Raw genomic sequence first — 27,883 nt, forward strand, 5'->3', positions numbered from 1 at the left:
GCTACAATCGAGAAGCATAAGGTGAGTTTTTTTAAGTTCGCATTTTTAGTCTGATGTTGTTAATCAGTGCATTCATATGTTTTTTTTCTCAGATAGATATATTTTGTGGCTGCAATGTTCATATAACTTTGTTTGCTGTTTTTTCAGAGTGCCCTGTTGGATCTGTACATCAAGTCAGTCCTTATGTGAAAAAAAATGCTGAATTCCTGCATATTGTCAGCGCAGAGTTTATTAGAGATGCATTTTGGTCATGGACCTTTGTCAATAATTCATAAAAGCATCTAGAGCATTCTAGAAAAGATTAGATGGGCTTTTTTCTCAACAAGAAAAGTTCAAGTAGGGGAAGCAGATCAGTCAATAACCAGTCCAAGTGCCATATCAGATCTAAAAATATCTTCATAACCTTGAAGAAAAACAAAACTTATCTATTAATGAAGACGAGAACAATATAATCTATCATGGAAATATTGAGTAAATTGTCCAATATTCCAAAAAATATCAAGGCAGTATTTCAAATGAAAACTTTAAAGTAAATAGTCCGATACACAACATCTAGCCAATATTTATAAGAGACAATATGAGATCTTGCAGTGTAGGAGATGCAGAAGAGCAAATATCCCACTGACTGCTTTCTTCCTTTTTCCAGACGTGGCTCCACTGTCTGCGCTGGCTTTCTCCACCTGCTTCCCTCTTCTCAACGCCATGCTCAGGGAGTCTTCAGGCAGCACTGAGGAGACAGAGAATTTGATGACCAGATCCTTGCAAATCATCAACGAACATTCCCAGCTTCAGGCTAAGACAGAGGAAAGGAACAAAAAGCTTTCTGCAGAGACATGCTGCAGCATTTATTTACGCAGTCTGCTACATAGCTGTCTTTTGTGTTTGCACACCTTGTTGACAGCTATTAAGCAGAGCCGTTACTCTATAAAAATAAATGGCATAGAAAATGAGAGAGGTTTATGTGACAGTTACTCCCATTTATTTTGTAATGTAATGGATTTATGTGTTTTTCTACTTTCAGAACGGCCCAGAACTGCTTCCATGTGTCTCCATGCTGCTACTCCAAGACTCCAAGACTCCAGGTAAACAAGAGACTTATCAGACATAGTTTCACTTCATTCCAAATTCAGACATTTACTTTATCTTGTTGATGGACTGATTTATTCAGATTTCATCCTTACTGTTTGACATCTAAAGCAATGCTTTCTAAACAATATGTATCCATACATGCATTTTATTTAATATTTATTTAATATTTTCTGGCTACAACATTACTGTTTTGGATTCTCTATTATCAGCATTGTTTTTGGCCGTAGCAGGCAGCTGTTTTTAGAGACAAACCTAGACAAAGTTAGGACTAGTCAGTGAACATGGTGGAGCATTTAGCAGTTAAAGAGCCAGATATTTCCCTCCAGAGTTGGTTAAGATCAAGAGCTAAAAGGAGAGGGAATATGTGACATGATGACATGAGCCTTGTTGCCAGAAACACAAGTTCAAATGAATAATAGTGTTGCTCCATGTCTGTTTGATGTTTAAATAGGCGACAAAGTTTGCCACATCAGCTTGAAAGGTAATATAATGTCAGTGTTGTGTTCAAAGCTTGTTGCTGCTGCCCGTAAATGGCAATGAAATCAGTTATTGCTGGTCTAAACAAGAGTTTGGAGTAAAAACATTTTTAAAAATCCATGTTGTTGCTTTTCTCTGTGATATGAAACTTTTCACACTCTGTGTTTCAGGTGTTGGCGCCTCGATGCCTGACTGCGCTGTGTGCCAGTGCTGGAGGAGGAGAGGGCTGCACTGTAGCAGAGCAGTCAGAGATAGACGTTCTGCTGAATGCACTTCTTTCACCTTGCTTCTTTGAGGTAAACAGAGGTTTATTACAGACAGGGAAAGTCACCACATTTGATGGTTTTCAGCTGTTTTTCTCCACAGCTATTAACACTGAATGTCTCTGTGCATAGGGATTGTTGGAGATGGAGTTTGCTCTGCCTACGGACAGCACAGAGGCCAGCGGACTGAGTTTGCTGTGCAGGCTCTGGGTTGCCAGGTTTATTTATTGTATTATTTATGTTGTATTATTTACAATTTATAGATTTTAAATTATTTTCTTATTTTTAATAGTATAATTGTTGTGTTTTGTCTTTTTGTATGTGTATGTATTTCTCTTACTCAGACACATGACTAGGTTTGACTTGCCTTGCTGTCTGTAAATATATTGTAGATAAAGCATAAATGTTTTTAAAAGAAAACATTTTTTAAAAAGAAAGAAAGTGGCGCCCTTTTGCTTGATTACATCATCAAAGCGTCACCAACCGTTACTAGTCCGTGTGGGCGTGGCTTGGCGGGCTAACGGCTCTGACGGTTTTGTTTTTTTTCACATTGTTAATTTAGTTAACCATCACTCTCTAATCTGCTGGGAAAGGTAGGAGTATGCTTATTTTGATTAAATAAAAAGCATAGCGTCAAATAAATATAGGTTAATCAGATTAATTTAATAAATAATTAGTGTAGTTTTGGGTGACAGTCAAACAGCCTGTTCATTCAACGGCGCCACCCGCTGTCAGTGATAGCTAGCAGGCTAACGTTCATGTAAGGTTAGCCACCATTTATAACTGTTTCCGAGCAGAGAAGTTAAATATAATAAATCATAATTGTCATATGGCAATGTCAAAAGTCATAAATGTGTGTGACACGCCACTAAACTTAATTTACTAGTAATTTACGTCGATATTAGGCCGAGGAAAAGTAACTTATTTCCCCTAGTGCTGAGTATATTTTAACAGAAGACAGATTTCTCCTCCGCTAATGCTAACCGCACAGAGAATGCACAGAATTAATATAACTGGCGTTAGGTTAAAAAACGCGGCAGCATAACGTTATTTCATTAAATGGTCTGTTGGCTGTCTGTTCGATTAAATCTTGGCTTATATTGAGTAACAATCCCTGGTGCAATAGTCTGAAATGTAAAAATGATTAATTTGATGTTTCGGATAACAGAGAGAGTAACGTTAACCTAGGTAAGTTAGCTAACGGTCTGACCGTTGGTGTCAACGGCCATCAATTCTAATATTCAGAGTTTTATTTTATTCCACTCTTGGCTCATAAACCAATTAGCAGGGACACTCTGATGTAACCTCATTAACATTTCGATACGGGGAAACATGGCTTCCTTACAACACCTATAACGTTATCAGTGAAACAGCCGTGTTGTCCCATTCATGAGAGAGACAGACTCTTATCCCAGCGGGGGAATATGCCAGAAAAAGGATCGGTTTAACCGGTATTTCGGTTTAAGGAGTGACATTATTAACTAGAGACTGTGGTTGCTCGTAATGACAGCAGCTGTTGAAAACATGAACAGAACACATAACGTTAGCTGTCTTGTAAAAGCCTTGAATTCTCTTAAATTGAATGCTAAGTATATATTCATCTTGTGCTCTTTATTTTACATTATGTAAATTAAATGGTGTCGCCAACAAGAAGCGTTCACATTTCTTAAAGTTACTCCTTGTGTGGGAAAACCATTGAATGTATAAAAGATTTATTTATAAATATATAAATATGTATGTACAGTCAGTGGGGAAACACAGATTAGCAGAGCAGCTAACGTTAGTGTCTTATGAGGAATTCGACACTATTTCTGTAGAAGTTAACTCGCAGTAACACTTTGAACTTTAATGTTAAATGTTGCAGGAGCTGTTCACATACTGCACAGCCAGTGAAATAACGTTACTGTCCATACACTTTGGAGTATCAGTCAAATATATTTAGCACCTACGCAGTTTGTAAAACTTCAAACTGCATTAATGTGTCAACATTTTAATACATGTTGCACTAAGACGTCACTTATTTTTATGAAATAAATCTCTTCAAACAAATGAGTGTTGAAGTCTGTTCCCGCATAGACATGTGTTTCCCCTTACCTTAAACTGCACCCAACCTTGATCCCAACAAGTCGTCACAAATTAAACAGACGGTGGGTACCAGGCAGCTACTGGCGTGTGAACACAGTTATTAATATTTTTGTTTTCTTTGTTGTCCTTTTTTAAGTATTCAGAGTAACTGGTGTAATTATAGAGTATAAACCCCCATATTCCCAGAAACTGTATCAAGGACATGACCTTGGTGCCCTGCACCCAGTGATGCCCTTTATGTGGTAATATTTCTGCACTTGTGTCCCCCATTGACTGTATATAAATATGGTCTCCACTTCCTACCGCTATGCAAAAGTGAAGCCAAAATATCTCCTTTCCGGGAGTTGCCATCGTGCTTGTGTGACATCATTTGGAACCAGAGTCTGTGCAGTAGAGTCAGGCGGCAGGATGACAGCCCACAGACACGCCCCCTCAGTCGTCCCACCACCTGAAGGAGGTTTGAGAGCGGCTGTCACAGCTCCTAATCTTGATGTCACACCCTTTTTATAATAACTAATTAAAAACAAACGTGTCAGTAAAATGAGCACAAATGAGAACAAACATCAGCATGATAAGAACTACCTAAAATGACCAAGAAAAATGTATTTGATGTGAACTTTGATTTTTTAGTTTGGCTCATGTCCCATCCCTTAACATAGAGGGGGACTTATGACCTGTACTGCAGCCAACCACCAGGGGGCGATCAAGATGTATTGGCTTCATTTTGGGGAGCTGTCATGATGTCCATATTTATACACAGTCAATGGTTTCCCCAGAGTTGCATGTTTGTTTTCCCATGAATGCCTTTTAAATGATCTAGTCTGTCTATCTCAGTCACAGTGTCTCTATCAGACCAGATCTGCACCTCAGGCCGACCACTGAGTGTGTTTTTAAGGAAGGCCTCCGTCAAGTCTCAGAGGAAGGAGACATGGCCAACAAGTCTTTTCCTGGGTCCAAACATGGCCGTGCCGAGGCCAACCAGACGGAGTCCAGCTGCTCACTGCAGGAGCTGCGCTCACTCATGGAGCTGAGAGGAGCAGAGGCACTGACCAGGATCCAGGAGTCTTATGGAGATGTTAACGGACTGTGTGCCAGACTGAAGACGTCACCTGTTGCAGGTAAATATGTTCAGAAACTCAGCGTCTGTGTTCAATATGTGTCCTCTCCGACAGTCAGCTGGAGCATTACTGCAACAGAAATGTAAATCTAAAACTGCAGGCAACCACAGGCAGCATGTCACTCCACTTAAAATACAGTTGTGTGTGTAATAATGTTTTAGGCCCCTCCACCAGTGACTGATACAAGCTGGTATGAGGTTTCATGTCATAGTAAACTTACTCTGTGTGCCGCTGTCAGTTGCTGACCGGTTTGCAACAAAAATGTCCCGTTTTAATCTGGCTGAAAACTTTGTCCTGTCACCCCCTCTCTGTTTTTTCTGTCCACTGTCACCTCTAAAAGTAAAAATTACAAGAACAATATATAACAAAAAAGCAACACAGATAATAATAGTTAGTTTTGTGAAGGCAGTGATGCTCATCATGTCCACTTAGCATGTAAAACTTTTCTATACAATGACCTCGGTGACCTCTGCTGAAGGCTGGGGGACCAGAGGAGTTTTGAATTTTACTTTTAATGCTTAACTTAGACTCCATGACCCAACTGTGACTCTGAAGGTTTTGAAAGGATGCTTAATGCCTCCCAGACATCTGTTGGTGTCATTTCTATGAAAATCAACCTGCAGAGAGATAATTCATCACAGTCAACATGAGGTGAACTTTATTGTTTTGGTTAAATTCTGTTATGATGTGGTGAGTCAGTGCAGACTTTTCAAACCAACAGCTTTTGGGCAGAGGGGGTGATAGGCAGCACTTACTCCTTACCCCTTTCAATAATCAATGTCCTGGTGTGCTGTTTGTTAAATGTTGAAGGAGGCTGATATTTGATATTTGGGTTGTGCCATGAATACATTAATGGGAATCAAGGCCTTGGCCAACATGATATTGAAGTGGATTATTGTTGTTTTTTAAATGGTCTCATATTGACCTACAGACAGAGGACTGGACAGATTTACTAAGAAAAATCCCTCTGCGCTCGTGCAACTACACACACACATACCCACACACACACACGCGCTGCCTTATTCCTTAACGGAGCTACGCTACTCTTGTACCTTTCACTTAGATGTCCTTTGAGGAACGAAGAGAGGGCGGGTGACTAAAGAAAATCCACAAAAACGTAGGGTGTTATTGTGCTCGCACAGTGTGCGAGTGAAAATCATGAGTAGCTCGTTTATATATATGTGTGTGTGTGTGTGTGTGTGTGTGTATATATATATATATATATATATATACACACATACATATATGTATATATATATATATGATTGTCTGAAATTTTAGTAGCGGCACTCATAATTTAGCAGCAGCACTAACACTGAAGAGCAAGTACACATACACAAATATTTTGGCTGTCTGACAAAAAATGTCCCCACCAATGTCCCTACCTTTGCCCTTGAAGTGCACTGGAGTCTTCAAGTTTCCACATCAAGCTTTTGTAAGTTGCATACTGGACCTTGATTGGCTCCAAACTAGTTGTGATGTCACAAATCATGCTTATAGGTACACCTCGAAAAATCTGATTTAAGGTGAGCACAGAGAAACTTTCCTCCTTCAACAGATGGATATTGAAACAAAATGCACATACTGTACTTCATTCTGCACAGAGAAGCTCAAACATCCAACGGAAGGAACAAGAAGAAAAACATATTTTTGAGTGGAGGGGGACTTTAAAGTTTGGATAAACAATGAGTCTGTAAAGATAGTGTGTGTGGGGGGGGGTCTGTGGGGTTAAATTCATCCTGTCAGTGTTAGCCTAATAATTAAATCATTCTAAATGCATAATATGGGATTTGTTCTTTTTAGTTCAAAACATACGATGAAGCAAAAATTAAGCATAATCTTTGCACCTTATAACTGGAACAAACTACAGAGGATTTTAAAAATGTCTCATCCCTCTGGCCGATTTTAAACTTTTAACCTCAAGTCTACTTAGTGATGTCTGTGATTGTTTCTGATGCTGTTTGTCCTTTTGTTATGCCCGGATATGCATGTTTTCTTTCTCTGTGCTGTACTCAGGTCACTTCCACAAAATAGATCTTGATTTCTATGAGATTATCTGATTAAATACTGTATAATGTTGGATCAACAGATAGATAGATAGATAAAGTGTAAACTCTGTTTAATAGTGTTAGCCAGGCTCAGGATAGGACATGAAGAGTGATATTGTCTTTGTGTCTGTCGCTCCAGGTTTAGATGGAAACTCAGAGGACATCGACAGAAGGAAACAGGAGTTTGGACCGAATGTCATCCCTCCTAAAAAGCCAAAAACATTTATGCGGTTAGTGTGGGAATCGCTGCAGGACATAACGCTCATCATCCTAATGGTGGCTGCCATCATTTCACTAGGCCTTGCTTTCTACAAACCACCAGAAGCTGACAGACATAGTGAGTTTATCTTTCTATTTTAAACTGTTCAACAATAACTCTGTTCAAATGTTTTCTGTTGTCTCGTTATCAGGCTTCAGGGAGGTCTGGGACTTAATGTACTTCCTGTAGCACTTCTGTCATATCAGCAGTACATGTGATAACACTTGTTCATAAAAATCATGTTCACACACTAAGCAGCTGAGCTACTGCTTCTCATCTATACACATTATTCATCTTTACATTTACTGAGTATTATTATTGATATTTATTGTCAATATATATGTCTTGCAGTATGAGAAAACTGTGTTGTCTCTGTTCAGACTGTGGCTCAGCAGCTGGCGATGTACATGAGGAGGGCGAGGGAGAGGCCAGCTGGATCGAAGGCGTTGCCATCCTGCTATCAGTCGTTTGTGTGGTCCTGGTAACAGCCTTCAATGACTGGAGCAAAGAGAAGCAGTTCCGCGGCCTTCAGAGCCGCATTGAGCAGGAGCAGAAGTTCACCGTGGTCCGAGGGGGGCAGGTTATTCAAATCAAAGTGTCCGAGATTGTCGTCGGTGACGTTGCACAAGTAAAATATGGTGAGAGCATGCATGCACTGAGTGCTTGCAATGCATGAAAGTTTATTAGTTTTACCCCAAGTGATGTTTAGAACAGGGCGTCAAACCTCAATTAGGGATGCATCGATCCGATAGCGATATTGAATATTGGGCCCGATATTGACCCAAATAGCTGGATCGGGTATCGGTGACAATGGGGCAGATCTATTACCTAGAAAGGAAGGGGCCAGTGGTGCCGTTAGATGCTTTTCTCCCGCCAGAGAAAGGTTGAAAGCCCATAAGGCCATAAGATTGAAAGCCACAACAGAATAGTTATGTTTGTTAATGATAAAGAGCCAATTTGGACTTGTTGGTGTCAAAACATTTTTTCTGCTGTCGTCGCATGACACACAGATGCTGTAATGACAATGTAACATGATGAGATGATAAGGGTGAACTGTTATTACAGTGTACCCGTGTGTTTCGGTGTTCCAGGTGACCTCCTCCCTGCTGATGGTGTCCTGATTCAGGGCAACGATCTCAAGATTGATGAGAGCTCTCTGACTGGAGAGTCAGATCATGTTAAGAAGAGTTTGGACAAAGACCCTATGATGCTTTCAGGTGCTTCACTCTGCCCCATTCACATCAAATATTACAGCCAAGTTCAGTGTGACCTGAGCTGTCATTATCAGCTCTCATCAGCCAGTTTCTGCTGCTGCTTTTCCACTGCTAAATCTCTCTTTGATCCTCTCTTTGGGCTTCACACTTACAGACCGAACACTGAAAAAATGCAGCTTTAAACCAGCTGAAATGTTGGCAATATTTTTGTTGTAGCTGAGTATGAAAAAAGAACCATGACCAAAAACCAATTTCATGCTGGTTATTTGAGAGATGAGTGTCACTATAGCAACAGTAATATTGACGATTTAAAAAATCATCCTATTGGAGCACAGCTCTAAAACCTGCTATATGGTTCTCATGAGACACCTGCCTCTTAAAATATGAAACATTGTGGTCTTCATGCAGCTCCTTGATGATTGGCTTGTTGGTCTGTGGCACCCTTGACCCACAATCACCCCCTCTTACGCCTCCTTCCAAAAACACACCGCCGATTACATTACCAACGTATTTTTAAAGATGAACAAATGCGGAGGCAAGTTGAAAACAAAATGCCTGCTGTACAACGGTGAAATACAGCTGTAAGCGTTTTAACATACAAGAACAAACTTTAAGAAACTTTAACAGGAAAAAAAGATGAAACTTCAGGAAGAGCAACAGATAAGGGATCTCTCTTCCAGGAAAGACAGATGTGCACTACATGTCTGTATGGAGTATGCAGAAGTACCAACCTCTCTCATGTCTCTGTCTCTCTCAGGTACCCATGTGATGGAGGGCTCTGGTAAGATGGTGGTTACTGGTGTAGGTGTGAACTCTCAGACTGGAATCATCCTCATGCTACTCGGTGCCAGTGAAGAAAGAAGCGGTGATGACAAGAAGAAAGCTGAGAAAGAGGAGCGCAAGAAGAAAGAGAAGAAGCACAAGAAAAGTACGTTCAGTTCAGTTCAGTTCAGTTCAGTTTACTCTAAAGATGAACAAGATGCTTTAATTATCATCATAATTCAGTTCATGAGTTCATTAAGAATAGAAAAAGTTGATATTCATACTGTGTGTCATACTGTTAGAGAGAAACTTTTAAAGATCAGCATTTTTTAATGTGGCAGTTTTTGACATCTGTCACTCAGTGTTTAAAAAAAATATTCCACATTCTGATCTCAGTGGTTGAGGTTAATGTGGTTAAAATGATTTTCTCCATCTCTGAATCTGCTGCACCAGTTGCTCCTGTTACCTGTTTTTTTTCCTCATAAAATATAATGAGTGAAAAGCATTTGTTGAGCCCTTACTGTACCACTCACTTCTCTTAGCAGCAACAGTATATAGGAGTATATTACACAGATGAGATCATACACAGATGTAGCAGATGCTACAAAGAAATGAAAGTTATCTTAATTAATAAGAGCTTCAACATAGTCAAACTGCTGACCATGCATGCAGGTCAAAATACATTTGACCATATTTTTAATTAGTTGACCCAAACTTCCAAAACAATTGAAACATATTGAAAACCACGTAATGAACACCATGAAATAATGTACAAATGGACTGAAATGGACTTTTACAATTTGTTTTATTTATATGTATTTACATCATTGCACTATGTACCGCTAATCTTGACAACCCAGCTGTATTTTGACAGTGTTGCGTTAAGAACATAACTTATCAGAGATAACTTGCAGAGTTCTGCCAGTAAGGTGACTGCCCACCGGACCTGAGCATCAGGGAATTAAAAAAAAAAAATTGTAATATGTTTTCTAAACTAACGTGTTGTACAAGTAGCATAGCTACTTTAAGGAATAGCTCTAATAGAGCGTGTGTTGCTGCACCGACACCGGTCTGCAGCGCACACAAACCCTGGGACAAGCCAGAGGAATACTGCCACTTAGAACTAGAACCAGAGCAACCCACCTGCCATCCGCAGAGAGACTCACTGAGAGCAGGCGGGAGAGTTTCTGCTAAAAACAAGCACCAGGGGAGACATTAGAACAGCTGCTCGCCAACAGTCACAGCAGAGAGCAGGACGGAGGACAGACGTCTCATTCCGCTACTCTGTGCTGCGACGCTCCCACTGCTGTGGACTCACAGAGCAGACACTTAAGTTTACAACTATAGCATCAGTCTTCCAACTAAGTATTGATAACACAACAATCCTTCCTCCCATGCATGATCGCGTTTTGATTCAGAGTGTGCAAGGGGAGGAGGGGCTATTCACATTCCGTTGTTAATGTGCTTGTGAGAGAGAGAGAGACAGAGCGAGAGTGGGGCAAAGGGGCTGAGCAAATCAATGCACTCTACTATAAAATACGATTTTGTCCATTTTAAAAAGTTAAAAAAAAAAAAGGTTTTATTGTAGGGCTGATGGTAGGCCTATATAAACAAAATTGGCTCGGCCAAGTGTCAGCAGCAGCAATTTTAAGGATTTGTGTCCAAACACCTGAATTTTAACTGACTTCTTGTTTCCTCAATAGGGAAAAACAAGGTTGGAGTCACTGCGGAGACGCAGCCAGTCAAAGAGGATGGACAACCGCAGAAGATGAAGACAAATCCTTCAAAGAAGGAGAAGTCAGTCCTCCAGGGGAAACTGACCAAGCTGGCGATGCAGATTGGCAAAGCAGGTCAGTGTTTCCTCTAGGTTGACTGCTTTTGGGCGCTGGGTGGTGGCCCTACTCCCACGAGGTGGGAGGGCGGGGGTCATATGAAAAACTCAAGACACTCATCAGACATTCCTCTGTTCTTTTACTCTGCTCGGCTCGCATTCACATCATTTTTCTGCCGCTCGCTCTCTGCACTCGCTCAACTACACACGCTCATTTACACAGTCACTACACACACACACACTAAGCACTACCCTATTCCTTAACGGAGCTACGCTACTCTTATACCTTTCACATAGATGTCCTTTGAAGAATAAAGAGAGGGAGGATGACTTAAAACAATTCCACAATAACTTATGATGTTATTGTGCTTTCACAGTGTGTGAGTGAAAATCATTAGTGGCCCATTGATATTAATGATTGTGTGGAATTTTTTGCAGCGGTGGTGCGGCACTGCTTAATGAATATAGAGGAAACACTGCAGGTACATGACTGTTGTGTGAATAGCACAGTGATGTGTGCTCTTCCACAGTGAAATGTAGGAAAAATGCAGTCCTGTTATTTAGCTCAACCTCATTCAGTACTTTTACATTAGGTCTCTTCATGGCATATTACTGCTCCATGATGTGTGTTGATCCTCTCTGAGATGGTCCTCAGACTGTATACAGGTGTTCAACTGTGAAACAAATCCTACCATATAAAACCATCTGTGCTGATATTTAGAAGAACTTCATGAGATGGAGGTCAGGCAGTGACATTCTGTGGGCGGAGAGATGTGAAAATTAGCTTATTAAAAGATATTGCTCTTCAGACTTTCTGCTGCTGGACACAAACAAGAGCACATGTTCTCTCCACTTCAGTGATGATCCTGTCTTAGCCCAAAAATTCCAGCAGTAATAATCTTTGATCAGTCTTACTCTCTTTGATCACTTATTTAGTCACCCATATTATTTGCCTATACACATACAAACTGCACATCAACAAGTCAAACCTATGTTCTGCATTTTTAACTTTACAGTTGTCTAATCCAAATCAAAACCGTCAGACACATCGCAACACATCGTCATAATCTCTACCTTGTGTCTAGGGCTGGGCGATATGACCAAAATCTCATATCCCGATAAAGCTCATTTCATATCCTGATAACGATACCTATCCCAAAATAGCGCGTTTTAATTCAATGAATAAATAGTTGATCTCTACCCCGCTCCCTCCTCCCGCTGTCTGTCCATCCTTTGCGCAAATTAAATTAATGTGTTGTGTGTAGTTGTCGTCAACTCGAGTACTTCACCTGCTTCACTGTCTCTCCTGTGTGTGCAGCACACACAACGAGGTCTCAGCCCCATCCATGGTGAACCATAGAGAGCAGAGGAGAGCAGTGTGACCAGAAATGACAGCAAAAAGCAGCAACGACTCCCACACCAAGCTGAATTTAAACGAGTGCACATACATTTGGTAAATAACATAAATAAAGACAGTCTCTACTGCACTTTGCTGTCATTTTATAGTCACCGTCTTGCTGCTTCTCTGCTTTTTCTCAGCGCGGGCAGGGCTGAGCCCTCAGTGTGTGTGTGCAGTGCAGCAGAGGAGACAGACAGCAGTGGAGAGTTGACAACAACTAAACTCGTTATGTTACTGTAGATGCAATATATGCTTCGTGAGTGAAAAGCCAAGAAGAATAATTTATCAATGTAATCCGCCTGAATCCGACTCCAAATGATGAAAAATATTTCTGTAAAGAGTGTGATTTGCATCACAACGAAATAAACCATAGAGCATAATATGAAACGATAGACATTTTTCTCTTGTCACACGATATATATCGCCACATCGCACAGCCTTACTTGTGTCTGAGAGAGTGGTAAAAAATTGATGTTTCACTCTCTCCCAGGAGTTGTCCTTCTTCAAACTCTCAGTCCTACTCTGACTGGTTTTAGTCATTTTCAAACTGATAACTGGTTTGCTCTGGTCTGAATCAGTGGATGAGTGAGCTTAGTTTTTCCCCTTGGTTCAGTTTCTCATAAAACAATTCAAGTGAACCACAATGCATCACTAAAAGCAATGTAAGAACGTTCACTTCACTCATTGGTCAGATGTGTCTGGAGCAGGAGCGAGAAAGTAAACCCAGGAAGAAGCTCCTGTCTTCCAGTTATCACAAAGACAACATATTTTTTTGCTAGTACAGGTCAGATCTCGATTGATTCTCTGGCTAACTACTAGAAACTGTTGATTTTGCTCATCGACATCCCAGCGTGCAAAGCACACTTGGCAGGAGCCGTTTAGTTTGTTTTGTTTGTGACCAAGCGAGACCACTTCCTCTAGAGTCTTGGTGAGGTTGTTTTGGTCCCCACCCGAGTATGATTGCTGTGCTCGGATCTGCCTAAACGAATCATATCGGGGGGAAACAGAGATGTCAGATTCAACCAAACTAAGACATGCACTTTTGAAAATGGCCTTAGGTTAACTCTGGTTAACTCTCTGTCTTTCTGTCTGCCTTCAGGTCTGTTCATGTCAACTCTCACCATCCTCATCCTAATTATTCGTTTCCTGATCGACACCTTCTGGACTCAGGGAGTTCCCTGGTCCAAGGAGTGTCTGCCCGTCTATGTGCAATTCCTGGTCAAGTTCTTCATCATTGGTGTGACTGTGCTGGTGGTAGCCGTGCCTGAAGGTCTTCCTCTGGCTGTCACCATCTCCCTGGCATATTCAGTCAAGGTCTGTTTGTATATAGTATTATACAGCATGTCAGCCTGAACACATACAGCCTAAAAAACACAAGCCTAGGATAATCGTGTATGTGTGAAATTAAGACCAGTTTATTACAGGGATTTTTAGATGGTAGTGTCTGCAAGGTGAATTCCTGGATATTAAATGTTCAACTGCAATTTTCTGTAGTGGTCCCAGTAATATTTGTTGTTAAAATGTACTGAGGTAGCATATCACATGACATGTTTAAGTAATATTTTGATTAAAAAAAAGTTATAAATGCAGTTGCAAGAACAATACTGTCTACTCATATTTTAAGATGTTTGATTTGAAAGTGAACTTATTTTAATTGTAACTATAACTAATTAAAACTAACTTAAATTCACCAACGGTGATCAGCTTTTGTACATTCCCAGGAGGAAGGTGCAGTTATGTTACCAGCAGCAGGTAAAACAGTAGATGTTTTAAGAGAGCTGGATACTGAATCAGACTCTACACCATTGTTGCCGAACTGATCCTCAAGTACATTGATTCAAATTTCTTAACTTATCAGAAATTCAGTTTTACAAAAATCAACCTGTACTTTTTTTTTATCCATATGATTTCATAATTGAATTTTCCTAAAAATTCTCATTAGTTTAGCGTTATTGAAACTGACATTGTTATCTGTCTAATACCATATGTCTATTCTTATGTCATATTAATACTTTTTGTACCACACACCAGTTGTACAGTTTTCACAATATTTATTGACCCCTTGGTTGAAGCAGTAAGAACCTCAAGATGAACTTGTGTCCCATTTGACCCTCTCCCAGACAATCCTGGAGCATTACTGTTCATTCTATGGACTGTCGTTAGTAAGTTTAGGGGAAATCACCTCCGGTACTGTTGCTCTACTCATTTGTCAGAAAATGATGAAGGACAACAATCTAGTCCGCCACCTTGACGCCTGTGAGACGATGGGCAACGCCACGACGATCTGCTCCGACAAGACGGGCACGCTAACCATGAACCGCATGACGGTGGTGCAAACCTACATTGGAGGATGCTACAACAAGAAGGTGCCAAAGCCGGACCAGATCTCCGCCAAGATCCTGGACCTGCTCGTCCAGGGCATCGGGGTCAACTGCGCCTACACCTCAAAGATTATGGTGAGCTGTAAAAATAGCTGTCCATTCAGGAAGCTGTGTGAGTTAAGCATTTGTCCTTTGAGAGCTGGTTGGTTTGGAGAGGTCTCATCTGATCTCTGCCTCCTTGATCCACGTCAGAGATCACAGCACAGTGGGGACAGTTTCCACTACAAGAGTTAACAAGTACCAACAAGTGTTGTAACAAGTTTCTTGTCAGTTCACTGTAACTGTAACTAATATCTATTTTCAGTATTGATTAGTCTACATTTATTTTCTTGATTAATTGATTAGTCTAGTATAGAGGGTCGTCTAATGAATCTGGCTATAAATGATCACTAGCTGAAAAGGTTGGGAACTAGAGGTCTATAAAATGAACAAAGACAATGATAAATGTTGAAAGTCTTGTGATTAAATGTTTTATCTGAGCAACAATTCAAAACCCAAAGATATTCAGTTTATTGTCACATAAGACAAAAAGTGGCAAATCCTCACAACTGAGAACCTGGAACCAGACAATATTTGGTATTTTTATTTGAAAAAAGCTTAAACTACTATCAAAACAGTTGCAGATCATCTTTTCTGTCAGTTGACTAGGTTTTGGACCAGTTGTTTTAGCTCTACTCCAAAGTATTCTCAGCAGGTGTTCAGACTGAAAACAGACCTGCATTAAAAACACATTGTCTTTTTATGGTTGTGAAATTCTGTAAAGACTGCAACATACCATCTTTATTTGTTTAACTCATCCTACTAAAGCCTCATATTAACTTTAGAATACATTTTTTACAGAATGATGGAAGTGAACTTTGCTCTCCGTCTCATGCATTGAATCTCTTCACAGCCAGTACGGACAGGAAGAATTATTACAGTGACTAAAAACTGTGTTGGCGTGTATATATGAACATGTGATTATTTTATTAAGATAGATTAGAAATAATGTGAATCTATACCATAAACACTAAACTGTCACTTGTTTTGTTTTGTTGTTTTGTTTGTTGAAAGTTGTGTCTCATCAACACATTTGCTGTGTTGCTGCAGTTGTGAGTTTAATTCCCACACCTTCTGCTTCCTTCAGCCTCCAGAGAAGGAGGGCGGGTTGCCTCGCCAGGTGGGAAACAAGACTGAATGTGCCTTACTAGGACTCACCCTTGACCTGCATAAAGACTACCAGACTGTCCGCAACAAGATCCCAGAGGAGAAACTGTTCAAGGTGTATACCTTTAACTCAGCGAGGAAGTCCATGAGCACCGTGCTGAAGAACCACGACGGCAGCTACCGAATGTTCAGCAAAGGGGCCTCTGAGATCCTGCTTGGGAAGTAGGTTTAGTGCTGCTGATTACACGGCTCTGTGCTCAGTCAGATGATGATTACATGACCCTGTCCTGTGGTTCCAGGTGCAATAAGATCCTGACAGCCAGCGGTGAGGCCAGAGCCTTCAAACCTCGGGACAGAGACAATTTGGTGAAGAACGTGATCGAGCCGATGGGGTCAGAGGGCCTGAGAACCATCTGCCTTGCCTACAGAGACTTCCCCACCGCTGACGGAGAGCCAGACTGGGACAACGAGGGCCACATCCTCACTGGCCTCACCTGCATCGCTGTGGTTGGCATCGAGGACCCTGTGCGACCTGAGGTCTGTAAGCCCTGACACATGGAGGCAACCAGCCAAGCCAATCACAGTACAACACAGCTGCAGGTTGTCCCCCTCTATCTGCCCTAGTTAATCATAGAATCTGAGAAGGAGCTCCTTCAAACACTGTGGTCCATTTTTATTTTAAGACTCTTTTACATAAATGTTTCTACATGTAACATGAATTCCTAAATGTGTGAAATGAATTAAGGGCTGACAGCAGTCCACCTGGTAATCATGGCCTGTATTTATCAAGCTTCTCAAAGGATATCTATCTGACTCTGATCGGTGCTGATATTCAGGGGCTGCAGGGACATTTTGTGAGAGAAGAGATGTTTTGGGAATGCTTGATTTATTTGATGTTTATTTGTTTAGGGACAAGTATATACCATGAACTTAACACAGCATTTATAGCCTAAGCTAGTTTGCAATGCTGTCCCTAGATGGGCTTTTAAAATACATAAAACTCAACAGTAAAATACATACAGTATGAAACTGTACAAGACTCAACAATATATATACATACATTAAAGCACAAAACACAAAACTCCACAATACATATGCATACATTACAGCAAAGAAACTCAACAACAAAGTACATACAAAGCAGCACAAAACACAAACAACTGACAAACAAACATACCATAATGACTTGAGGCTTATTGAAAGAAACTATTTTGGCAAAAAATGAAAAGTTTTTGACCGACCTAGTGATTGGTTACAAAAGAGACCATATGCTAATAAACTTGCCTTGTGACAGTGTCATCACTATTGCTGATACAGCTCCTGTGCAGAGTGAAGTTAATCTGGAAAAACAAACTGCAGCCCACAGAGGGTCTGTGACATCATCACTGCCTGAGCAGTAATGTGTATTACATGCAAGATGCTGCACTATTACAGGCTTTAAAATGATGTGACTGAACAGAACTGACATGAGATCATATTTTTACATATATAAAATTGATCATAGCCATAAGTTGATCACCTTTATTATCTTTTTATACACATAAAATTTTAGCTTATTATTTCAACTTTACAGCTGGGACTGTGGTAACTTAGACATGTCACTCCCTCAGTTGTCCTTCTCCTGCTGACAGTCAGTGTAACTTTCAGCACGATTCTTAGACACTTGATAAAAACAGTCCTTTCAATTAGGGCATGCTTTTAAAAATATGTTTAAGAATTTCTTGACAGCCATCGGGCTGAATGCAGCATCTCACAGCTACCACAACAGTCCACTAATCCTACAGATGTCTCACAGGCAACATTAAACCCCACAGAGCCAACATTTCAGCAGCAATGTTACTTTCTAGAATATAAACAGCTACAACATACCTCCATAGATTTCACCACAAGATGAAGCTGTTTATTAACTTCCATCAACACAAAGGTGGACTTTCTGTCCATTAAAATGTCCAAACTGAACTCCTGCTGCATGTGAAGCTGCTGCCATCACTTTTTGTCAGTTTTTACATGTGTTATTCACTATCTACCTATCTACCTGTTTTTTCTTCTGTTCTTATCAGGTACCAGAAGCCATCAGAAAGTGCCAGCGGGCCGGGGTCACTGTCCGCATGGTGACCGGAGACAACATCATCACTGCCCGTGCCATCGCCGCCAAATGTGGCATCCTGCAACCCGGAGATGACTTCCTGTGTCTGGAGGGCAAAGAGTTTAACCAGCGGATTCGCAACGAGCTGGGAGAGGTCAGGCAATCACAGACTGGGCTTAAAGACAGCAGTTTTTGCCCTAAACTTGACTTTAAGTCTGTCTTCTATCAATCTAACACTAGATTTAATGACCCCATGACCCTTCTTCTAGCACCACCTTCTGGTCAACTTTATATTTTTAGCTCCACTACTTGTAATGAAAAATCATCAGAATATTGTTTGTTCATATTGTGGCTGTAATGAACACTGAAGCCTCTAGAGGCAGTGTGTTTTGTTTGGTAGCTCTTCAATCAAAGAGACTGAATTTCTTTCTCAGACTGTTTTGAAGAGGCAAGTTGCCTTAAGAAGTACAACAATATGAATGAGAGAAAAAGTCTGAAAAATAGCTAATTTTGTGTGGCAGACTATGTTTTTTATTAATGTCCTGCCCGGACATTTTCTGCCACCAATTTGATTCATCTTGTGACCCCTTGTGAGGATCCAGAGGTTGGGACCCACCTCTGCTTCAGGGATACTTGCAGCACTTTAGTCTGATAAACTGGTTTAAAGTAATATTTTGCAACTAAAACTTGATATTTATATCTTTTCTCTTTTTCTGCAGATTGAGCAGGAACGTATTGATAAGATTTGGCCAAAGCTGAGAGTACTTGCCAGATCTTCTCCAACAGACAAACACACTCTGGTTAAAGGTGAGACACACTTTAACCAGGTCAAAGAGGGAGGGAGGGGGAATCAGACAGTGAAACAACCAAGGCAAAGAAAAATGTATGCGGTTTCAAAGTGCTCTACGTACATTTAAACATTGTAATGAAAATAATCTCAACAATAGTGAATACAAGAAAATGTGAACATAAGTGCAAATTGAAAGGAATTCAGAGGCGACGTGTACATCCTCATTTCTTCCATAAATGTGTCTCAAGTGTCTCAGCTGTGTGTCTGTCTGTCTCTCTCCCAGGAATCATCGACAGCACGGCGCTGGGGCAGAGACAGGTCGTTGCGGTGACTGGAGACGGAACAAATGATGGTCCCGCCCTCAAGAAAGCAGATATTGGCTTTGCCATGGTAACGACTGTTGCTGATGTCAGCAAACTGCTGCTTCTTGTTAACTTTGTAACTTTTAAGACCGTTATTATAAACAGTTACAGTGTTTCACCTGTTTAACCTGTACGAATATAGGGTAAGCAGTACTAAAATCCCCCCCCCCCCAGAGCCACAAGGTCGAAGGTCAAACAACTGATTACTCTATCAATCCAGATTTGATTGATCCTGCTTATTGGTCTTTATTCATTATCCATTCTATTGATTCATTTCATATACATCTAATTGATAAATTAAAGATCCATTCTACCAAATCCTCTTTGTGTCAAGTGTCAGAACATGTGTTGATCAACTGATCCTGACATAAGTGTGTTGGTCCAATCAGAGATGTATATTTAGATGATCATGTGACTCACTGCCTCTCTGACAGTTATATAAAGTAGCTGTTAATTATTTACACTGGATCAGGACTCAGCAGGTCTGCTTCTGAAACAGTTATCAGCATCTTCAGATGTAGACTGACAGGATCAGGTTCAGGACCAGACCTCTGAATTAGCCCTGGTCTAAACTGAGGCTCAGGGTCAGGTTTACATAAGTTAACTTATATGTTGTGTTCTGCAGGGCATTGCAGGTACGGACGTGGCAAAAGAGGCGTCTGACATCATCCTGACAGACGACAACTTCAGCAGTATCGTGAAGGCTGTGATGTGGGGCAGGAATGTCTATGACAGCATCGCCAAGTTTCTGCAGTTCCAGCTCACCGTCAATGTGGTTGCTGTCATCGTGGCCTTTACTGGAGCCTGCATCATCCAGGTCAGAGCCACCTGACACTAAGGGCTGGACAAAATAACAAGAACATCTAACAGTCCAACAGTCTGATCCTATAGTCTGACTGTCCGAGAGGATTTGTGTTTGTTGGCAGGTTTTTCTATTGTTTTGTCGACTCTTGATAACCAGAACACCAGATGGTCCCTGGCTTAGAGACATTGTCGTCACATGAACATAATTCAGTTTTTTCTGCTTTTTAGACAAATTCAATTCAGTTGGAAAAAGGTGATGTCACTTACAGTATTTCTGTGCACCATCCAGAGTTTAGCAACAATTGAATCAAAAAGTAATGACAGTCATGTGGTAGTTTACTTATATCAGGCCTTTCTGATCACACCAGTCCCACACAGTCATAATTAAGTAGATTAACTTTTCTGAGTTTTTGAGTGTTAAACTCAAATAAAACTTATTTTTATCTTTGATTGTTGCTTATGTTGTCATAAATGTTAAATTTAATGTTAAAGAGAAATATTTGAGATTTGAAACCAGGTTTTCAGGGACTTTCAAGATTCTGTTACAGTACAAAAAATACTGGTTGTTTGTGAAGGCTGGCCCAATGTGCTGGCTTGGCCTCTGGGAACAATTTGGTGTTTTGTGTCTTGTACAAGGAAATGCTCCCTAGCACAGCTGCCCATGTTGTAGATATATAATCAGGTAAGATCTCTTTTGTGAGATAGACTTGAGTACAGCAATAGGTCAGTTTACAAACTTTAGGAAGATCATTTATGTAAATTAGAAACAACAAGCACCCTAAAATACCAGACTTATGCTTTAAACAGGAAAATGTCTTTTATGTGTCCAGGCCACAATAAGCAACAACAACAATATAACTGACAATCAAACCAATCAAAACCAAAAATCTTCCTACAGGGTTCCTGCAGATCCTTAAAAAAATCTAAAATTAGGTTTTCAGAATTAAAGTTGTCTTAAAAAGTCTTATTTTTTAATTATGGTAGGTCTTAAATCTGCAGTGAGGAACTCGTACATATAAATGAATGTCCATTATGTTCAAGCCCTTGCCAAACAATTCACACAATGCTGATTAAGCCTATCACCGCCAGATAAATCTCTCTGTATTTCACAGTATACCAGAGATTTTAATCTGATGTTGGGTTTGACATTCCCGTGCTGGCTGGATCAATGATGATGATGACAAGTTGATTTCAAAAATAAATCTCAGCCCTAATGTGCATTCGTTTTGCTGTGGAAAGGGTATTAATTTAATTAATTTAATTTTCTCTGTCAGGGTCTTAAAAAGGCCTTAAAAAGCATTAAATTTGATTTCAAAAAGTGTGCTGAAACCCTGAAATATTCTGCTTTTAAATGTTCAGGTTCCTCTGATGGCTATTTTCCTGGTTTTAATGGATAACTCTGGCCTTGTTTCCTCTTCTGAATGACAGAAAAATTCTTAATCTCCGAGTTGATGGGGTTGTGTTTTCTCTGCTGACAGTATGTCTGTGTTTGTGTCTTCAGGACTCTCCTCTGAAAGCTGTGCAGATGCTGTGGGTCAACCTCATCATGGACAGTTTTGCCTCGCTGGCTCTCGCCACCGAGCCACCAACTGAGGCGCTGCTGCTCAGGAACCCGTACGGCCGCGACAAGCCACTCATCTCCCGCACCATGATGAAAAACATCCTAGGACACGCCGTCTACCAGCTGACTCTCATTTTCACCCTGCTCTTCATGGGTCAGTGAACGCACCACATACAGAGTCACAGATCCACATAATTCTGTATCTAACACATTCAGATGAACTGAAATTACTCTCCACTGAGAGGCAGATAAGGATGTGCTGATATCATGTTCCCATCCAGACTGCACAGTACACTGATAAGGATATAAATCCTATACTGTATATTGGACAGCACTCCTCTGGTTACTGCAGTCCTCATCTCATTCAACACATGAGGCAGGGGCACCACCTGCTTTGCATATCTGATTTACAAGAGATGCATTTTGTGCATTTACTAAATCAAAAATATAATAATACATAAAACAAAATGAGAAATACCGAGGTACAAACAAAAGGAGAAATAAAATATAAAAATCACACTAGAAGTTATGATGGATGATAGCAAGCTGGAAGTTGTAGAAATATTTCATGAGTAGGGACCTGAAAACTGACAGTAGTGCAGGCTACAGCCGCAGGCTGTCATACAGCTTGTGAGGGGCTAATTTAGCCTCGGACATCATTAATGAAACTATGAAATCAACTATGAAATGAACGGGTAGCCAGTAGGGTTGCTGCGGTGGTCGATGTTACCGGTGTTACACGGTGTTGGGACCTACACCAATTACATTACTTGCCCACCGCCAATACCGTAGTTTTACTTTTTTCTATAGAAATAAACCTGTTTATTTCATTTTCGTGTATCAGTGCCCACGTTCATCAAATAAAAAAACTCCAATTTGTAAAGTATCAATCGTGTTATCAATACTTAGTTGGACGACAGACACTACAATTATAACCTGACAGTGTCTGCTCCGGGAGCGTCTGCAGCAGCAAAAAGTAGCAGAGTGAGACGTCTGTTCTCCGTCCTGCTGCTGTAAACAAACATAACGCTATCTTTTAGCGAGCAGCTGCCTTCATGTCTCCCCGGGTCTCAGTGCTTGTTTTCAGCAGCAACTCTCCCGCTCTCTGCCTGCTTACCCTGCTCTCGGTGTGTCTCTCCGGATGGCAGGCGAGTTGCTCCGGTTCTGGTTTTAAGCGGCGGGCGTCCTCTGGCTCGCCCCCGCATCTGTGTGCGCCGCAGCCCGGCTGTACACAGAGGACAACCCGCTGGCAGCAGCCTGAAGTAGCCAGTGAAGGGAGGCTGAGATGGGTGATGTGACTGAGGTTGCATTTCACATAAATAACTCCAATAGCTCATGCAAAAACATCAAAAAAATATTTTAATATATTACAATGAACTAATGAATCTCATTAAAATACATTAATTCATCATTACACATGTAAGTGATTGGAGTTTGATGTAGAAGTGAAGGAATTGGGTTGATTTGTGCAATTGCTCAGTAATCTTTGATCCTTACAGGTGAGAAGATCTTTGATATTAGGAGTGGCAGGAATGCACCCCTCCATGCCCCGCCCTCTCAGCACTACACCATTGTGTTCAACACTTTCGTCCTGATGCAGCTGTTCAATGAACTCAATGCTCGCATGATTCATGGCGAGCGGAACATCTTTAAAGGCATCTTCAACAACCCCATCTTCTGTTCCATCCTCGTGGGAACCTTCCTCGTACAGGTAACCTGTCAGGGACGGGGCCGTCATCACACCTGGGGTGCTTTCCATTCTGCTAATATCTGCTTCCTCCCATCCTCGCTCCTCCGTCCTCTGGCCGTGACCCAGAAACTGATCTCCCTCAGCCATCATCGAGAATGTTCCAACCTCTTAAATGCACCAAGAAACAGGTTTTTTACCAGACAGCAACACCGCTTTGATGAATGTCTTTACTAATTGGTCAGCTGATCTGACAAAACAGTAAACAGTTGGGCTGTTGTGGAAACAGCTTTAATGTAATACAGCAGTGTAGCAGATCAGGAAAACTACCAGGAAACAGGAATGACGGCACCAACAGCAGCTGTTCACATTCATAAAATAGAAATTACATGTGTGTAGAATCTCAATCATGAATTAATCATAAAAACACTCTTGAAACTTTGTTTATTTCCTCTTTATAAGCCAAACAGATTCTCTACTTATGTTTTTTCTTATTTTCAGGTACATCTTGGCTCATTCATGAAAAATATACAGCTGTACAGTCTCTCATTTACCTCAGCCTGAAAAGGATGTCAGACTTTCACAAACTAAATAGGCAATTATACTGTTTAAAGATTTTAACTGTTTTTATTGCTCCTTCACATCTGTTCTGTTCTTTCAGCAATGAACAGATTTTAGGTCTAATTATCGATTTGTGTTATTTCTATCAGTCACGTTCTGTGACGGCCAGATGCAGCTATAGATCAATAATCAGTATTGGAACAGCAGTTATCAGCTGTTTTGCTTTTAAACTAAACAAAGCACTTTATATATTGATGACCTCTTCATATTTGACATTGAGATGATGTGTGTCATGAGTAGTTGTCGTGTCCTCAAAATGACTGTGGAGTGAGCAAGGAAGTCCCGTCTCTCTTGCATCCTCACTGGGACAAGCAGAGACGTGAGGAAGAGACGCGAGTGAGGGAAACGAAGAGCCACATCAGTCAAATGTAAAGCATACCTAAAGCAAAGTAGTGAGTGATAAAAAGATGTTGTCCCTCTGTCTTCCTGTAGTTTGTCATTGTGCAGTTTGGTGGTAAACCGTTCAGCTGTGTGAGTCTGAACGTCGAGCAGTGGCTGTGGTGTGTCTTTCTGGGACTCGGCAGTCTTGTGTGGGGACAGGTGAGTCACTTGTTTTTAACATGCTTTTGAGTGTGTATTCGCACCCAGGTCCACAAAATAGTCACTACCAGGCCATGAAGAAAACAATATGATTTGGCAAAAATGCTTAAAGCCCCCCCTCCACTCAAAAATGTGTTTCTTCTTGTTCCTTCAGCTGGGTGTTGTTGCGGAGTGATGTATGTGCAGAGTTTGTTTTCGCATTCGGCTGCTGAAAGTGGAAAGTTTCTCTGAGCTCATTAAAAGTCTGATTTTAAGGGGCGGGCCTACAGGCATGATTTGTGACATCACAAATAGTTTGAAGCCGGTCTTGGTCCAATATTCAACTTACACAAGTGTGATGTGGAAACTTGAAGCCTTCCAGTGCACAAACACTGAGAATGAACTTGAAGTGAAGTAGGAGACATCTTGTGTCCAGCAGGAAAAGCTTTGAAATTAAAATATTTGTGTATTCACAGATCCTGATTTTTTTATTGAGGGAGAAGGAGGCGTTGACATTTTAAGGACTTTAACAAGATAATTGAACTTTTTGTGGAAAAATCATATCAGACACACATTATTATTCCAAGTATTTTATATACATTGAAAACATGTCTGGAGGGGATATTTAATCATTATAGAACTTGATAGGTTATTTACACAGTAATAACTTTTTAAACTTGCAAATCTGTCTGTGCATCTTCATTCTCATCTTCACTTCCTGTTACGCCTACAACAACAGGATGCTGGTTTTGAACTAAAAAACAAAATCTCTGAGAGTTTGAGAAATATAAAACTACTAAGAGCTATAACTTTGTTTCACTTTACTGATCAACCACTGATAAGAACATATAAATCATAAGCCAGAAATTTAAAGCCAAAATTCAAATAATGACCAACTCACATGACTAATATAGTTCCAACTTGTTTTGTGTTTTATGGCCGATTAAAAACACGTCTGCAGCTCATTCAGATGTGGTAACAACATTCTCTGTGATCATTTTAACTGTCAATAGAGCCTGTCACCCAGTGGAGCTGCTGTCACAAACCTGGATTTTTATTTCTGTCACTGTAACTCCACACTTCCTGCAGATGTTTCACATTAAAAGCCTTTCAACTGCTTGAAACTTGAACAGAAAAGTAGAAATGACTGACTGAATTTACATCAACAGCCAATTAAAACAGGAACACATGAGAAAACAGGAAGGCTTCTTACTAAAATATCATCACATATAATTACAGATACAGACCTGGTTCTCTCTGAAGCTGATCAGCATCATTAGACAATAAAAACTGCTGTGACATGTTCAGGTCACAGACATGTTGACAGACAGGAAGTGCTGCTGTTGTCTCTGACGGGGGCGGGGGCGGTGAACTGTTTGTGTTTGTCCTCTCTCAGCTGGTGACCAGCATCCCCAACAGCTGGCTGAAGTTCCTGACAACAGCAGGTCACGGCACTCTGCAGGAGGAGATCCCTGAGGAGGAGATTAAGGACCTGGATGAGATTGATCACGCTGAGATGGAGCTGAAGAAGGGAAAGCTGCTCTGGTGTCGCGGCTTCAACCGCATCCAAACTCAGGTACACTTTCACCTTCTGACTGTGGGTTTTTATAAATCCACCTCTGCTGTGGACATTCAGGAACTCTGACAAAACAAAGTTTGTAGAGATGAGCAATGTGAGCCTCCTAAAGCTTTTCACATAAACTTCAGATACAACCTCTAAGTGCAAACCAAAGTAAACACAGGAAGTAACGCCTTGGATTAGCTGGTAACTTACAGCCTGTCATGTCTACCTCTGACATGAACAGCTGTTTGTTTCCATATGTGAGGCTGAGAGTCCCAGAAGATTCAGCATGTGGTCATGCTTCAGAGGTAGAGACAAACAGAAGATTTGTTTACGTTATTGTCCTATTGGGAAACTGAAGAAAACTACCTGCAGTGGGCTGGTTATCCAGAGTCCAGACCATTGGGACTGTTTGTCACTGAATCAGAACCAGAGTTCACAGAGGAAGAGCTGAATTGGTGGAAGAAGGAAGACAAAGAATAGTGCAGAAAGTCAGCAGAGGATCGGCCTGCAACACAACTGATTCCAGTTGTTTGACTCCAATAAATCCACAGCTCTGGTTTTACCTCTCCAAAATCCAAACAGCTCACTCTCCACATGTTAAGCAACAGTGATAAAAACCCTACAGAGCAACAGAAGCCTATCAGAACATTATTGTGGTGTGTTTGTTGGAAGAGGATCATATGTTCTCTGAAGTAGATCCACTGCTGTGCAGTTAGCTGCAGTAGCTAATCCAGGAGACACTTCTGTTTCCTTTAGTTTGGACTTAGAGAGTGTTTTTGTGGAAGCTTTCAGAAGGCTGCGCTGCTCGCTCTGACAAATTCAGCTACTCTATTGAACCCTGAGCTGACTGTTTCCTTCTTGTCTGTCAGATCCATGTAGTGAAGGAGTTCAAAGACGGCGTGTCTCCTTACGCAAGTCGGGAGAGACTAGAGTCTCGCAGATCCATCCACAACTTCATGACTCACCCCGAAATATGCATCAAGGACTCGGAGCCTCAGATCCCTGTCATCAATGAGGCCGAGGGAGAAGACAACGCCCCCACTAAACGAAACCTGCTGCTGCTGAACCCCCTGCCATCTCTCCCATCCTTGCCCATTCAGACCGACACCACCATGTAACGCATCGTCCCGCTGCACAGGGACAGCTCCAGGTCCGGTCTGATTCTGTCCAACTCAGCAAGGCTGCCGCTATGTCTGGGGAGCCCCCCTGCACAACCACTTCCTGTGGTCTGTTTGTACTGAGTTCATTCAAGGGTTTTGCTTCTTTTGAGAGAAGAATGAAAAACATTTTCAACACAGACTTGTCTGATTGGTTCTCATCAGGAGTTCACCTGCTGATTTTTAATGTTTCCAGGTTCTTTTAATGTTTTTTAATGTTTCTGTGTTTCCGTTCTGACACAGATGGATGTTTTCTTCTTTACTTTAATAGACATGAACTCTGCAGTTGTTGTTAAGGAGAAAAGTGTTTGTGAGGTGATTAATAATCTTTTTCTGATCTGTAAATATTGATGTTGATGTTCAGATGTAGTCAGAGCTCGTTTCTGATGTGAGCTGACGTGATGAGTTCAGGTAGTTTTGTGTGGAAGATTAACTTTAAGGATCTGACTGAGATGTTTTGTCAGTCAGCTGTAATGAGGAGGGGGTTCTTACAGATGTGTTTGTTGACAGAAATGTGTAAAGTAAATGTAGTAAAAAAATTTCAAGTGTTTTTGTAAAACGTATTTTAGCTTGTTTCAAAGATGTAAAACTAAACATTATTAAAAGTTAAAAACAACTTCCAGAGCAGGATGATTGTGATACAGCTTCACATTAGACAGA

At 40.9% G+C, this 27,883-nt stretch overlaps 1 protein-coding gene across 3 annotated transcripts; it reads left to right on the plus strand.

Annotated features, from left to right (window-relative positions):
- Positions 1–1,961: 1,961 nt before the first annotated feature.
- LOC121895232 (plasma membrane calcium-transporting ATPase 1-like) lies at positions 1,962–27,839 on the plus strand. 3 transcript variants are annotated; one of them, XM_042408212.1, is made up of 20 exons: positions 1,962–2,047; positions 4,749–5,032; positions 7,220–7,417; positions 7,720–7,977; positions 8,431–8,556; positions 9,311–9,481; positions 11,019–11,165; positions 13,645–13,859; positions 14,759–15,001; positions 16,053–16,294; positions 16,372–16,609; positions 18,133–18,312; positions 18,878–18,965; positions 19,232–19,338; positions 19,936–20,127; positions 21,616–21,829; positions 23,175–23,386; positions 24,416–24,523; positions 25,899–26,078; positions 26,936–27,839. In XM_042408212.1, the coding sequence occupies exons 1-20, from the start codon at positions 1,974–1,976 to the stop codon at positions 27,182–27,184; spliced, it is 3,726 nt and encodes a 1,241-aa protein (XP_042264146.1). In that variant the 5' UTR covers positions 1,962–1,973; the 3' UTR covers positions 27,185–27,839. The 3 variants fall into 3 exon arrangements, with proteins under 3 accessions (XP_042264146.1, XP_042264148.1, XP_042264147.1); XM_042408214.1 differs by lacking the exon at positions 1,962–2,047 and adding an exon at positions 2,316–2,422; XM_042408213.1 differs by lacking the exon at positions 1,962–2,047 and adding an exon at positions 2,336–2,422 and having other exon boundaries at positions 4,810–5,032.
- The last annotated feature ends 44 nt before the right edge of the window (positions 27,840–27,883 follow it).

This window comes from Thunnus maccoyii, chromosome 4, assembly GCF_910596095.1.
Source record: "Thunnus maccoyii chromosome 4, fThuMac1.1, whole genome shotgun sequence".
NCBI classification, from domain to species: Eukaryota; Metazoa; Chordata; class Actinopteri; order Scombriformes; family Scombridae; genus Thunnus; species Thunnus maccoyii.